At 35.9% G+C, this 13,814-nt stretch overlaps 1 protein-coding gene across 2 annotated transcripts in view; it reads left to right on the top strand.

Moving 5' to 3' along the window:
• MORC2_1 (ATPase morc2) overlaps window positions 1–13,814 on the top strand; it is a 39,537-nt gene that overhangs the window by 17,713 nt on the left and 8,010 nt on the right. The window contains exons 14-21 of one of the 2 annotated variants that reach the window (XM_051215491.1): window positions 309–420; window positions 1,028–1,393; window positions 2,992–3,150; window positions 4,405–4,583; window positions 5,608–5,689; window positions 8,904–8,941; window positions 10,293–10,425; window positions 11,656–11,751. In XM_051215491.1, coding sequence (XP_051065999.1) covers window positions 309–420; window positions 1,028–1,393; window positions 2,992–3,150; window positions 4,405–4,583; window positions 5,608–5,689; window positions 8,904–8,941; window positions 10,293–10,425; window positions 11,656–11,751 — 1,165 coding nt within the window. The remainder of the gene's footprint in view (window positions 1–308; window positions 421–1,027; window positions 1,394–2,991; window positions 3,151–4,404; window positions 4,584–5,607; window positions 5,690–8,903; window positions 8,942–10,292; window positions 10,426–11,655; window positions 11,752–13,814) is intronic. The other variant, XM_051215490.1, reaches the window with a different exon arrangement.

The following is a 13,814-nucleotide window of genomic DNA, read 5'->3' as shown; positions in this document are numbered from 1 at the left end:
TTGGCTTATTCAACCCTCAACTTTTCTAATCAGGACACCCTTACAGTTTCTTCAAACGGGGACGCATTTGATGGTCTTTGATTTATATATACATTCCATGTAGGGTTTGGTTACTGAATTTAGTCAATGACCAATTTTTAATTAACTCATTGACCTGGGCTACCAGTTGTTTGCTAAAGCAACGTAATGTTTATTCGTCTAATTTTTCTTTGTCCGATAAATTAATAAAGTGATGTTAACGTTTTCCTTGTTTTATCTACTCTCTTGCTTTCTAATTTAAACATTGTTGGTCAATTATCACTTTGAAGATGTGAGGATCCTGAAGAAGATATGAGCCCACCAATGGGAGTCTTAAAGAGGAAAATTAAAACTAAGGAACAAAGACAGGCAGAACTCGAAAAACAAATCCGTAAAAAACAGGTAAGTATCTATTCATACTGGGTATTTACATCGTACATTTCATTCAGTTAATAGAACTACTTTAGACATAACTCATATGTTAATAACATTTTATCAAGTCTGCTAATTGAACTCTCGGTCCGATTTTCTAGCCGCCTCTAATAATCTCAGACTAAATCTATATAGCAACTTGGACAGAAGAGAAAAGGTGCAAAATGCTAAAAAACATTTACTCCAATGCACGGAAAACCGTGTGTATTTATACTATTTAACCTGGCCTAAGCAGTTCCAAAAGCATACCTTATATGATAATAAGATAACTACCCAATCAAAAGTGAAAAAGGATCTGTCATCATTCTAGATGTTTTAGAGAATCTTCTACTCAATACCGGCTGAATAAAATGTTTCCAAGTGCTTTCTAGACCCACTGACTTTTCTGAAAAGTATTTTGGAACTGCCTAATACATTTATTTTTAGTTTTTTTCATGTTTTGATGCAACAAGTTATTTAATTTGCTCTGAAAATGTATCTGTCTAAGGATGATTCATTTTGAACGCTCTTATATGTTACTGTATTCATGATCACGCTTTGATTTTTGACGATATTTCATTCCATTTTATCCGTATAGGAAGAACTTGAACTTATTCAAGATCCTGATGATGAAAAAGCTGACGATTCCAGTGCTACTACTCGTAGTGGTCGCTTAAGTGGCTCTGGGAGTTCAGTTCTCTCAAAATCTCCTCGTAAACGCCCACATCCACCTCCAACTATCTCGGATCTCCCCAATAAACGGTCTACTCAATCCTCTTCCATTTCTCGAGCAATGACTGTTGCAGATAAAAAACGTCAAGCTGGATTGTCATCATCAAATGGCCCTGTATCGTTATCGTCCCAAAAACGTACTGGTTTACCACTACCTACAAGTAACCAAAGACAACCACGCCCCAGTGGTCTAGTCCCTAAAGCTCAACAACGGAATTCAACTACCCCTAAAGTAAGTTGTTGTAATATATTATTATTCTCCAATAACAACTGTTACTGATAGCTTTGTTCCATGTCTACTCTTCTATATCGAAACTCATTCAGTTTTTAAAACTTACAAATTAAAACTCTAGTTTGTAAAAGCTGCATGTTTTCTGGACTTCTATTATCCCAGCTAATTAATGTTACTATTTGTTAATTAAAACACATTTATAACACCTTCTACTCTTAACCAAGCAAAGAAATGAAGTTTTCTTTTCTTCCCTAGACCCAACTAACCTCAACGAAGTCAAAATATTGAATAGAAAATAAATCCACCAAAAATTTGATTCAGTTGTATCGTAAAAATGTATTTACAAAGTCCTTGTAAGTTCAGCAATAATTTAGTTTACAGAAAGCATAAGCAATCCATTAGGAAAATACTATCCTTAATGTAGATAAAAGTGGAAACACACTATAAAGTGTGAAAAGATTTCTAGCTGCGAAAAAATGTGTAGAGTAAGTTATAAAATCGGAGATCCTACAATTTACTTTAGGGAATCTCATCAAAATGCAGGGTCTTCTGTTCGCTTTGAGCAATAATGCAAACATGTTTAGAATGTGTTTCTCCCCCTCTCAATGTAAAATATCGCTTCAGTATTGGTCTGAATCAACGCCTGAGCAAACGATAGGAAGTAAGATAGTTGTGTGTCGACCGCTTCACTTATTTTGGAAATCTCAACAGCCCTGTTGGGTTGGTTCCTGGGAAAATCTAAACATGGATTCTGAAAGCTCAGTTTTCTTTTACCAACTTGCGTTACTTGTAGCATTGGTGAGATGTAAATCTACCAACCGAAGGACGAGTATACTACGCAACAGTCCGCTCTATATTACTCTATGGTCATGGAACAGTCTATGAAAGTAGAAGGCATGTATACACTGCAAGTTCTTGATCATAATTGTCTTCCAATTATTGGTTGCATTTCGTGGAACAGTCAAGAGGGCAATGTTGGGGCTAGGTGGAGTCGAACAATCGGTTCATGGGGTTGCGAGCCGACTGATGTATTGCGTATGCCTAACAATGACTTACCTCGACGGACAACGTCAGATGGTGTGGGAGTAGATCGGGAGAATGATAGGGGCGTGCAAATCAAAACAGTGAGATCAGTGTATGAAGTCATAAACTGTTGGTCTACTCTATGTTTGCAGATGCAGGTTAGCTGGTTGGGGACCGCACAATGAATGCTACCAGTGTTGTAGAGTTTGTATGACATGGCTCAAAATCGGTCAAAACTCCGCAAATATCAATACCGTTTGTTTTCTACTAGACCAGGAATTCTACTATTTCTTAATAAGTACTTCTTCGTTTTGTTTTTTCAAACGACATTGTCAATATTTTGCCTTTCTCATTGTCCTTTCCGGTGTATTATTTCAAGTCATTCGCTTTTCATTTTGGTAATTTCACCCTACCGCGTTAATTTAATCTGGTAACTGTAGTCAATGAATACTTGAGCTAAGCGCTAAGTTAGGTATTACTGACTGATAAGTCGTAATCTGTATTTTAACCTTTTTACGCTCCCTTATTTATCAGTGTAGGTGTAGAAATTCGAACTTTTCTACTTTTTTGTTTAGGGTCGTAAAGTCACAACAGCAGAAAGTGAAAGCAGTGAAGAAGAAGAGACAAGTGATGATGGTGAGGAAGAAGAAGAAGAAAAAGAAATCTCTAAATCTATTTCTCGTAACAAACAAACTACATCCTCCCTTCCAAAAGTAAATAATTCCATTTCTGTAGTGAGTTTTGTTTTTCATTTTTAAATTCGACGTGTACATATAAATCGCTTAGTATATGTTTGTCTATGTTGTTGTTGTTCATTATGTGTTATATGATTTATCGTCTTTATTGCCTGTAATGTTATTTACCGTTGATGTTAAATTCCACAGACAGTATAAAACACTCAAAGTAAACTGAAAATTGTCGAAATGAAATGGATTTACATTCTAATCTACAAATGATGGATTGGAATAATCGTTATTTCATTGATATGCCTGCTAAACATCGCATTCTTAATATTTTACTCTACTGACTTTCACTTAGTATCCATCCAATTCTTGCTGACTGTCTCCAACAATTTCATTATAATCACTTTTCTTCTCTATGTAGTCGAATTACTGTAGAAAATGTCCTAAACATACACTATTAACAGATCGACAATGGTAATCTAGCAGTCAACATATCATTTTCCTTTATTTAAAGTTTGTCAGTTTTGTGAGCAAATCGTTTATATCTAATACGTCCGATACTGAAGTATACATAACGGATATCTGTTAATCATCTATTATCAGTGGTGCACTTACATAGGATTTATTTTGTTTCCGGTTAACTATAACGATAAATCACCGCGTTTTTTAACAAAGTATCAGAAATTTCACTGATTCAATCAGTACAATAAAGATGACACGTGGATAAACTTCATTGAAAGTCAGGCTTAAAAGGTAATAAAACGGTTCTAACGTTTATCTTGTTCTGTCATATAAATAATCTTAGTATTGTATTGAATAATATACAACAGAAAGTTTTCAGACCGGTTCATATTACCTTTATCCAAAATCAATATACTTAAGCATAAAAATATGGGGTTTCTTTGAGTCAACATCTAAACGTAAACCATTAAAATCTAAAGTATATATCCAGATCATGGTTGATATACAATTTTCGACTTAGTAACGGCATACACAATTTTGATGCAGTGGTTTAGTTAAGATGTTTGTCTTTATCTAGACATAATCCAAAATGTCCGGATAGACATTTATTCCTTCTAAATTGTATTTCTACTATTTCGACTTTCGTTCACTTCAATTTTACTTTCCATTCTATACTTCTCATTTAATTGATTTCCTCTCACTGTCTTGTCTTATATAACAACCGATACTATACACCCGTCCCATGTCCGTACTTCGATAATGATTGTTCAAGTGACTTCAAACCTTTTTTCTTGTTTCAATAAAGTATATAATGTAAATGTTTTCATTTCAACTCGTTCCCAGACTAAAATCAATACTTCACAAACCCCTGAAAAAAGTCTTCAGAAGACAACTGATGAATTAAATGGCAAACGATCAACTAATAAAGATAAAAGTCCTGCACAAGATTCAGTCACAATGCACCATCGTAATCGGACTTCAATAGATCCAAACAACGGTGATGCTACATCTATAGTAAATAAGTAAGTTAATACATGGTTCAAATCCCTATTATCATTATTATTGATATTTAAATTCCCTTCTAGATCGTGTTCCATTAAAAAAATAATTTGTCACTATTAACTACTCCATAAACGCCAACAATACTGATGACAACAAATGTACACTAGTTCGACCCCCGTTACTTTATATCATTAAACTGAGGCGAAATCAGCAAGACTATTGATGGCGATAATAATAATGTTAACAGTAATCGAAAGATTGTTGTTTGAATTGTTTTAACCAGTTTTTGATTATTCTGTTGAAAATCGATTCCTAGGCATTTTACCGAGATCCTCTACGAGGCAATACGGTAGCTGGTTGTCAGTTCAAGGAAACTTTCTTTGTTGTGCATAGTGATTGTTAGTTTTGTTATGATTACCCTCTGATTGATTACTGCTCTGTCGATACTGTTACTATTTCTACTATTCTAGGATTTGCCCTAAAAAAATCATCTCTCAGTGCTAATGGGGCATGGTAACTTGGGTCAATGTACATACGTACCAGATGCCACATTGTGACTGACTGACTAATTGCTCTGTTGATTAACTAGGGACACTGTATCACAGTGAAACGTTCAAAACATGACAGACACTTTAGACACTATCCTTAATTACAACAGACTTTAACATTAGATCCAGAATCCTTACTGCATATATTTTAAATAACTGAGTTGTCAAGTTTTCTTTTGTATCACGAAGTGATTTGTTCGTAATTAAACCACTTAGCTTTCAACCGTTTGATCTTAGATTTCAACCTCTCCTCAACTATCCAGGGAAACCGAGTAGTAGAGATGGCTTAGTGGTTAAGGCATTCGACTTATATCCAAGTATCTAGTGAATGGGTTTGTTATTTACTTCGTAAGCACTGTTGCTCAAATCTATGTGCCTAAGTTTGCACATGATAAATAAGTAACATCATTGCGCTTCACTTTGCTGTAAATTTGTTGTTCAATTGTAATTCAACCAGTCCGTTGTATATATTCATATTTCTTTCTTTTAAATAAAGGGATCAAAATAAAAACAATGATTCTATAGGAAATAAATCGAAAGAATTGAATTCAACAGTTAACTCTTTATCATCCGAAGCTGTAAGATTTAATAATCAGATGTTTTAAATAATTTTTGATGTCAATATTTTGAATTGCTGGACGAAAGAATAATCTATGCGTTAGTTCACTGATTTCTTGATTTCTCATCCAGAAAGTTGTGACTAAGAAATACCAGTTCTTTAAAGCTTTCTTTCATACTACGACACCATGTCATACACCGACGATATACATGGCATCGCATATCAGAAATATAATTCATTTATTTTCTGTATAAGCTACAACCATAAGAATATCAAGTTTTAGTATGTTTGACAAACGAAACATTATATTATGTGCATTCATTTATATACACTCACTCAAGGCGAATGGAAGAGATAGACCATCTTTTCAAAAAAGTATCATTTATTTCAACCTTTTAAAATGATACATGAAATTAGATGTGAACATTTGTATTATTTCCTACTACCACAACACAACCACTATAACTAGTCTGCACTCCGACTTTTTTTCGAATTCATTTATCGTTCTTAACGTAAACTTTCTTCTAATTTCCCCTTGGCCGTAATCAATATTTTCCACGAAATTGAAAGGAAAGCTCATCACTTTAGTGCGTACCGTGCCTTCAATAGATTTGATTTCAATATAGTTGGAAATCAGTAACAAAGTTTTTGGGTACTGATGAGTTCTGTATTCGAACCCAATTCATCTACTATGTTTATCACTCGTTACATAACTAAAATGTCCATCGTCGACTCCCTCAATATGTATGTTTGTTTCTGCGTTTATTGTCGTCATTCATCCATTTACTTTATTAGTAGCTAAATTTTACCTACCAATATTCCCTAATTTCCGTCTATGAAGCTGTGGCTCATTGATCATAACACCCAACTTTCGATGTGGTTAGTTCGAAACCTGCATCACTTTCAAACCACAAGGTCATATAGTACTTGTACTAGTTGTTTGAAAGCCACTATGACATGAGACTTTACTTAGCTTATTCATCAGCAGCAGAAAACTTCTTTTAGACGTTGAAATCACGAACTGGTCTTAGCTAGACCACCATTGAAAACCTAAAAACACTGGACAGCCGTTTCGCCCTAATATGGGACTCAACTGTACACGTTCATGGCCTTGTGTGTGGGAATCGAACCCAGGACCTGCAATCTCGCGCCCAAACCCTCAACCTCCCGATCACTGAGTCGGCATCTAGTGAATACAGTGGTCTTGAGTGCTGTTAGAGTTATGAGGGCGGTTATCACTTCCCGGTTGCCCACACCGTGGAAGGGTTCTTCTGGAGGTGCCTGAAAAGGAACTTGGATTAGACGTGGTCTTGGTGACCTGAGAGCGTGACCACAGTGCCCATGGGACAACTGCTTGAGGTCGGTCACACACGACCTTTCTGCGAGAGATTTTTGTGTTAGCTCCGTACTTGTTGAGACCTTACCGCCGGAGACGGATATCCGTGGGATAAGGCGAGGTGTGCATTTTTAGGGTCGGCCTTTTCTAACCCCACCCCTCCTTGTGGGAAGGCAGCATCGCTGTCATGCTGGTTGTCTGAGGGAAACACCTTACTGCTGTCACATTTCTGTACAGTCAGCGTTACGAATTTGTCTTTGGACCTTGGGTTTGTTTCTTTTAGTCTTACCGACCTGTCTGACACGGTTGTATGGTGTGTGCTACTTATATTGACATGAGTAGTATATGATGTTAGTCGTGAACAGAATGTCTGGCAGCAGAGAGACAAGATGATCGAACAGTAAAGAATGGGAACAGAATGCAATTTGTATGAAAATGCAAGAGCAATCAAGTCTGAGTCATTTTGAGACAATTGGTGGACATTTTGCAAATTAAGCATTTACTTTATGATTATTAGATTTTATTAACAAGTCCTGTAATTTTGTGTTAAATACATTCGGTTGTCCCCACCCGTGTTCTGTTCACTACAGTAGGACCTTGAGGAACGGTTGTTCCATCCAGTATAGCTCGGTTGCTTCATCACAATAGGCAAGCCTGACCACCACATCAAGGTAGCAACAACGGTCGGGGCATCCAGTGATGCCAACGTTTGACTTAAATCAGTTCATGATCATGCAAAACTCTTCATCGATTACCTGCAGTGAACAACCGGGACTGTACTCCACTGTCTATGGCTTCTCACCAGAACTCCAGGAGTTACATCTTGGAGCTAGTCACCAGTGAGCATATGATTGGTATTGGCATAAGGGATTTGTGGAAATTGTAGTTGTTGCTAATAATCAATCTCATACAAAATCATTCATGGAACTCAGTAGCATCTGGTTTTGTATATTTGTCTGAAACTTCAAATAGCAATCAATCTTCATATTCAGGTCTTAGCTTCATTGACATTTGATTAATTTACAAGATTTGTATCTTCCAGTTACTTACGACTCACTAGATCATGTTTATTTTTGTACTGAGAATCGGGATGTTCTTTCGTTGAAATCCCATTCCCTAAATAATGGTATTTTCGTTGATATCGGTTCATTCAGAGACGTGCGTCAGTGATACAGTTTTGTAACCGCTACATTCTGTTTATTTATCGATCGGTGTTCCATTCAGTTATTTTAATAGTCCTCAATCTTTGCATTATTCATCAAATCATAACTCAGAATATTATCCTATTAAACATGTTACGAAAAATCAACTAGAAGATGGACTACACAAAATATCATAGTAAAATTGGAATTAACGATCAGAATCGATAGAGAAATGGTAGCATAATAACTACGATAGGAAAAGTTGTTGCATAAGATGTTTTCAAGAATTGTTTGCTAAGTTATCCACTTAAACCATCAGACAAATCAATATACCATTGGTTTTAATTCTAATTTCGAACTGCTAAGTCGTATGTTTTTTAAAATATTATCAACAATAATCATTGTAAATACCCACTAAATTTCTTAAGCCAGCAATGCTTATGTCTTGAAATCACTTATCCTCCCTAGCCATCGATATTCTGTTTTCCACTAATAATGTTGTTGTACCCTTAGATGCGCTATATAAAACGATTGAACTGCTAAATGAAATAAGCGAAAATACTTAATAAGTATTGTCCTCAGTTTAAGTTTTCACATCTGTTACTGTTTTACTGTACGTTAAAATATTTATCGGTTTATGTGTTTCTAGTTCATAAAACACTCATATGAAGAGATATAGTATTTAACGTTTCTATCATTTTACATAATTCAGTCATAATTTTTGACTCATTTGTTTATGTACATATTTTCTGTAGAATACTGCAATTAATAAGAAGATTCAGGAGAAATTCAAGTAAGCATTTCTGTTGAAGTGACATTTTACACTTCTCGTAAAATATTTTCAATTCAAGTTACCAAAAGTAAACTATGTAGATTAAGTTGAACGACTCCTTTCAGCAAATCATAAAACAATGTTTAGTTATAAAACGATTTAAAATAAGAAAGCAAGTATTAAAGTTACAATGGCGAAACAGTTTTGATATGATTAATGAACTTTTCCATGTTGAAAATTAGATCAGTAGATAAAAAAATTGAGATATGTTCGCTAAAGTAACTCATTCATATGACTGGAGGAAAAGTTTCCTCTTGAGCTAGAATATGACCCTAAATAGTTATTTAAGCAGCTCCTTATAGCTTCTATGTTAATTGTATGTAGGATTCATAAAATATAGCTTATCTATGACAAATCTGTGTTTGTATCCTTAGAACTATCTGAATGTATAGTAGTTCCCAGTGGAACAATTTCTTACGATAGGAATTAATATTTTCGCTTGTTGATTTTAAACATATCCAGAATCCCGCTTTCTAAAGGGACTGTCCCGAAAATCTACTACAGACAGAGGAACAGAGTGGCTACCCAACTGACTTTCCTGTTATACTTCTCGTTCCCGATGGCAGTTTCACCTCAACAATCTTACCAATATCTAATGTTAACGGTGAACATATCAGGATCTCAGGACAGACTTACAATAATTGCACCATTGCATGGCGCTAAATTTCGACACGTTTGCTCAAGCCCTTGGAGTTTTTAGTTGAATTCATGGGACCAGATCATAAACAAGAACATCAACTGTTTCAGGTGTAACCTCGATTTGTTGGAAAACAAAACCCCACCCATATATGTTGTAACAGAATAGGACTTTTTCTTGTGTTTCTTCAGATTTTATGAGCACCATTTCTTGTCGACTGGTTTGTCAATAGTTTATGGTGTTTTCCTCCCTATTATAATCATTGGTGACGCGTTCCAATGGTGGAATGTTTAGGCCACCCACCACGGCACATATAATTCCGTGCAAAACTCTGAACACCACCCCAAATCTTATTAGTTTGTCATTATAGTTTACTTCTACTTAAAATTTCACAGTAAATTTACGATTACAGCTTTAGAGGTGTAATTACTTATCTGATCATCTACAAATCTATACAAAAATACTGGTATCTCACACTGAATGTAAGATTTTCTGCATACTTATTCAGCTTTGATATGACGTGACATGGTGTTTCAGTTTCCACACATCGAACTTGCTGCATGTAAAGATATCTTTCATAATGTCACTCCATATAATTTGGCCTTAATATTATTTTCGAAATCTGGTATAAATGTAATTGTATGGCACATATATTCTATTTTTCCTACCATGTAGGGTTTGTCTACGGTATTTCCTACCCCCTGAATGGCCAATGGAAAAAGATCAAATTCATACCCTTACAGATTCTGATCTTGCTAGTTTTCCTTTAGAAGACTTCTTCGATCGCTATGAACAAGGTCTCCGATCTGTAAGTATCATTCTTCTTTTATTAGGCTATACAGTTTCGGTTAAACCATTTGCGTTACCAAACTTTAAGATAATTTCCCACCTTTTCTAAAAGCTCGAGTTTTTGTGAACTTTGGTAATAAGTGTCTGCTAGCGATACGCTTAAACTGTCTTCCTAGCCGGTTCCTATAACCCCCACTACTTCCACATGTCAACTGGAACAATCAAGAGATGACTCGGATTGCGAGTAAAAGCTTTATTTAAAGGTTAGGTCATGTACAGAAAAAAAACCCAGTGTATTTACAAAGTTACGTACAACTTTGGGCTTCTAGAAATTTCCGTGAACATGTTAAATATAGTAGCAGTGTAGGTCAATAACCAGTCAGAACCGTGACGTAATTCTTCATTTCCTAGATGTTTCCGCGAAGCTTCTATTCAACACTTATTAGATAAAACGTTTCCCGGCGTTTCTGAACCTCTCAAGACTGATGAGATATATTTTGAAACTTACCCAATGACTAGTCAGTTATTTGCTTTGTTTCTACTGCTCCGATTTTGTTTGGAAACGGAAGTGATCATGATGAGATGCGAGTTAAATTTAACCGAGAATTCGAGTTTTATGTCAACTAATATATGGCCCACTTATATCAGGTACTACTCCCCTTTTATTATGACATATTTGTCTGAAAAAATCTACAAAATATTTTGTGTTTATCAAATATACAAATTGAATTACATTTGCTTTCGGATGAAATTTACGAAATGTGCCAAGTGTTGAGGACGATTTAATAAAATAACTCACTGGAAAAATAGCTTTTCTCCAGCGAATGAATCCTCCAATAAAAGAGGGATAATATACCATCCAAAAATGATATTTCGCTATCGATGGAAAAAAGCATTGCATTTGTGTGCTATCTTATGCTCTCCCATCCCCAATTGACCAACAGAATAGTTACTCCTGAACTGAATTTGGAAACATCATCTGTATACACTTGTCTGACTAGATATGAAATGACCAGCCGAATTCAGAACCTGACTCTTTATAAATACTTCGAGGTATATTTCGAATAGCAGAAATTGAACTAAGATAAATGAATAGCCACAAATAAGTTATAAAATTGGCATATCCCGTACAAAGATTTTTTCATCACAGTTTGCTTTTTTACCGGACAAAGTGAGTAGATTAGTCTTTTCCTTTTATGATTTCTAACTCAAATTATATACCATCGAAAATCTTATTTCCTCTATACAGCTCTTGGCCACTTTCCAACAAGAAACCAAAATATGCTCTGATCGATTAACTGAGTTACGATTCAACGTTTGTGAACTATTGAAAAAATATGATCCTGTAAGCTTTAATTAATTGAATAATGTTATCGCAAAATAACGGGCTAGTGCTTATAATCTCAGTAATTAATACTCTTTTTAAAGATGAAAACAAATAGCCACAATATGTTCATTACATGCAGTTTTACTCTGTGCAAAAAAAATTATTTTATGAATTCTAATTTTTAATTGGTACTATTTTCAGCCCAAATTGTACTTTTCACCATAAGTTAACTTACGCCTGTTACCTCTCGTGGAAGAGCATAGGCCGGCCACCAGCACTCTCCATCCAAGCTTGTCCTGGGCAATCATTTCCAGTTCTTTTCAGTTGCTATTCATCCTTGGTTGGTGGAGTGATATCTATAGGGAGGTTTGTAGGTGCTGCTTCGATGTCCAGCTGGTTCAGCGGAGCTGGTTTATTCAGGAGTTCCTTTATTCTTGGTTCTTCATTGTGTCGTATGGAGTTTTTAATAAGATCTTTTTGCGGGATTGGGTTTCCAGTCAGTCAGCTACAACGTAGGACCAGACAAATATATGCATCTGTCCAACTTACCATACCTCATTAGCACAGCAAGATGAACACCGGATTCATAGAAGTAATTAATTCAGTAGTGGTAATATATAAAAGAAAGATTATGTATAAGGATATAGTACAGAAAGAAAGAATTAGTTTGTAGAAAGAAATATATGAAGCGACTTTAATCTCATAATTTAAGGGAAGACAGAGAGTGTATATACACCTACGCCACTGTGGGATGGGGTTTCTGACCCCATGTTCAACCCTCCTCCTTTACCCGAGCTTAAGACCGGGTAGCTATAAAAATATCTCAATCCAAAACCGTAGACTTTAAACTCTAATTCATATTCATAACTCAAAAAGCCTAAGCCCTTATCCAAGCTGTGATCTTGAATCCTACATTTTCATCGTAACTCTGCTATTAAAATTTGAATATTAGTCTTGGCATTATAAATTATTCATATTTGCTGTTTTCCCATGGGCTGAACGGGGTCAAGCGTTTGTTAGGATAAAGTAAAAAGTTGCTCACCGTTGTGCTCCAGTTCAATCTTACAGTCGGTTCAGTAACTTTATGTAGTTTTATTTATCATAGACTGACCTTAGTCAGTGGACACGGAGGGTCCACCTAGGGGAGTTGGAAAACCCTGATTCCAAACCATTAGTACGAAGGAACTCCAGGATCCTCAGGGAACAAATGGCATATGAAACTATTGTTGGTCACCGGCTACCATGGGACTGCATCTCCTAACGTTGTTCCACTGCCTTGTGGATTAGACTTTTAGGTCAAAGGTTCCGGATGTGTTCCCCTAAGAAAACCGCCTGCTTCGATCTGGGCACCCTGGCAGTATCACAGCCCACACACAAATAAAATGAAATGACAATAATTGCTGGAAATACTGTTCTTACTCCAAATAAAATTCAGACAACTATCCATTTGATAACTTTTATTTTTTTTATACTACGTCACTTATCTACTCTCTTTTATTCCCACTTTGTGCATTCTTATTTTTGAACTTATGCAGCAGCTCACCTATGGTGGAAACCCTGTTCTATCTAAACGATCTCGAGTCGAAAGTTGGATGTTACCACTGATCACGAACACTGAAACAGTCTTATTTGAAACCGCGTATACCATTCAAAATGGCTTCCTTCAACGTTCGCACACTAATGCAGATCGGACAACAGATAGGGTTGGTTTTGTCTTTAGAAAATCTTAATATCGACGTCTGTTGTCTATCTGAGACCCGTATTCAAGACTCTAGTGAAGTACTACAAATTCGATCTCCATCTGTCACTTCGAAAAGCTTGTTTTACGTGCGTTAATCTGGGAACCCCATGGCATTTTCGTCCGGTTTTGCAGGCGTCGGTGTCGCACTAAGCGTTAGAACTGATGCAGGACTAATCCATTGCATCCCCATTAACAGTCGGTTATGTGCTGTTAGATTAGAAAGTTCCAACAAATTAAGAAAAAATCGGGATAAGGAACGATATCTTTTCGTCATTGCCTATGTTCCGACAGATTGCAGCCCGAATGCGATCAAGGATGAGTTTAACCACCAGCTAACAGT

Source organism: Schistosoma haematobium, chromosome 4, assembly GCF_000699445.3.
Source record: "Schistosoma haematobium chromosome 4, whole genome shotgun sequence".
NCBI lineage: Eukaryota > Metazoa > Platyhelminthes > Trematoda > Strigeidida > Schistosomatidae > Schistosoma > Schistosoma haematobium.
This window is presented reverse-complemented; position numbering and strand designations above follow the sequence as displayed.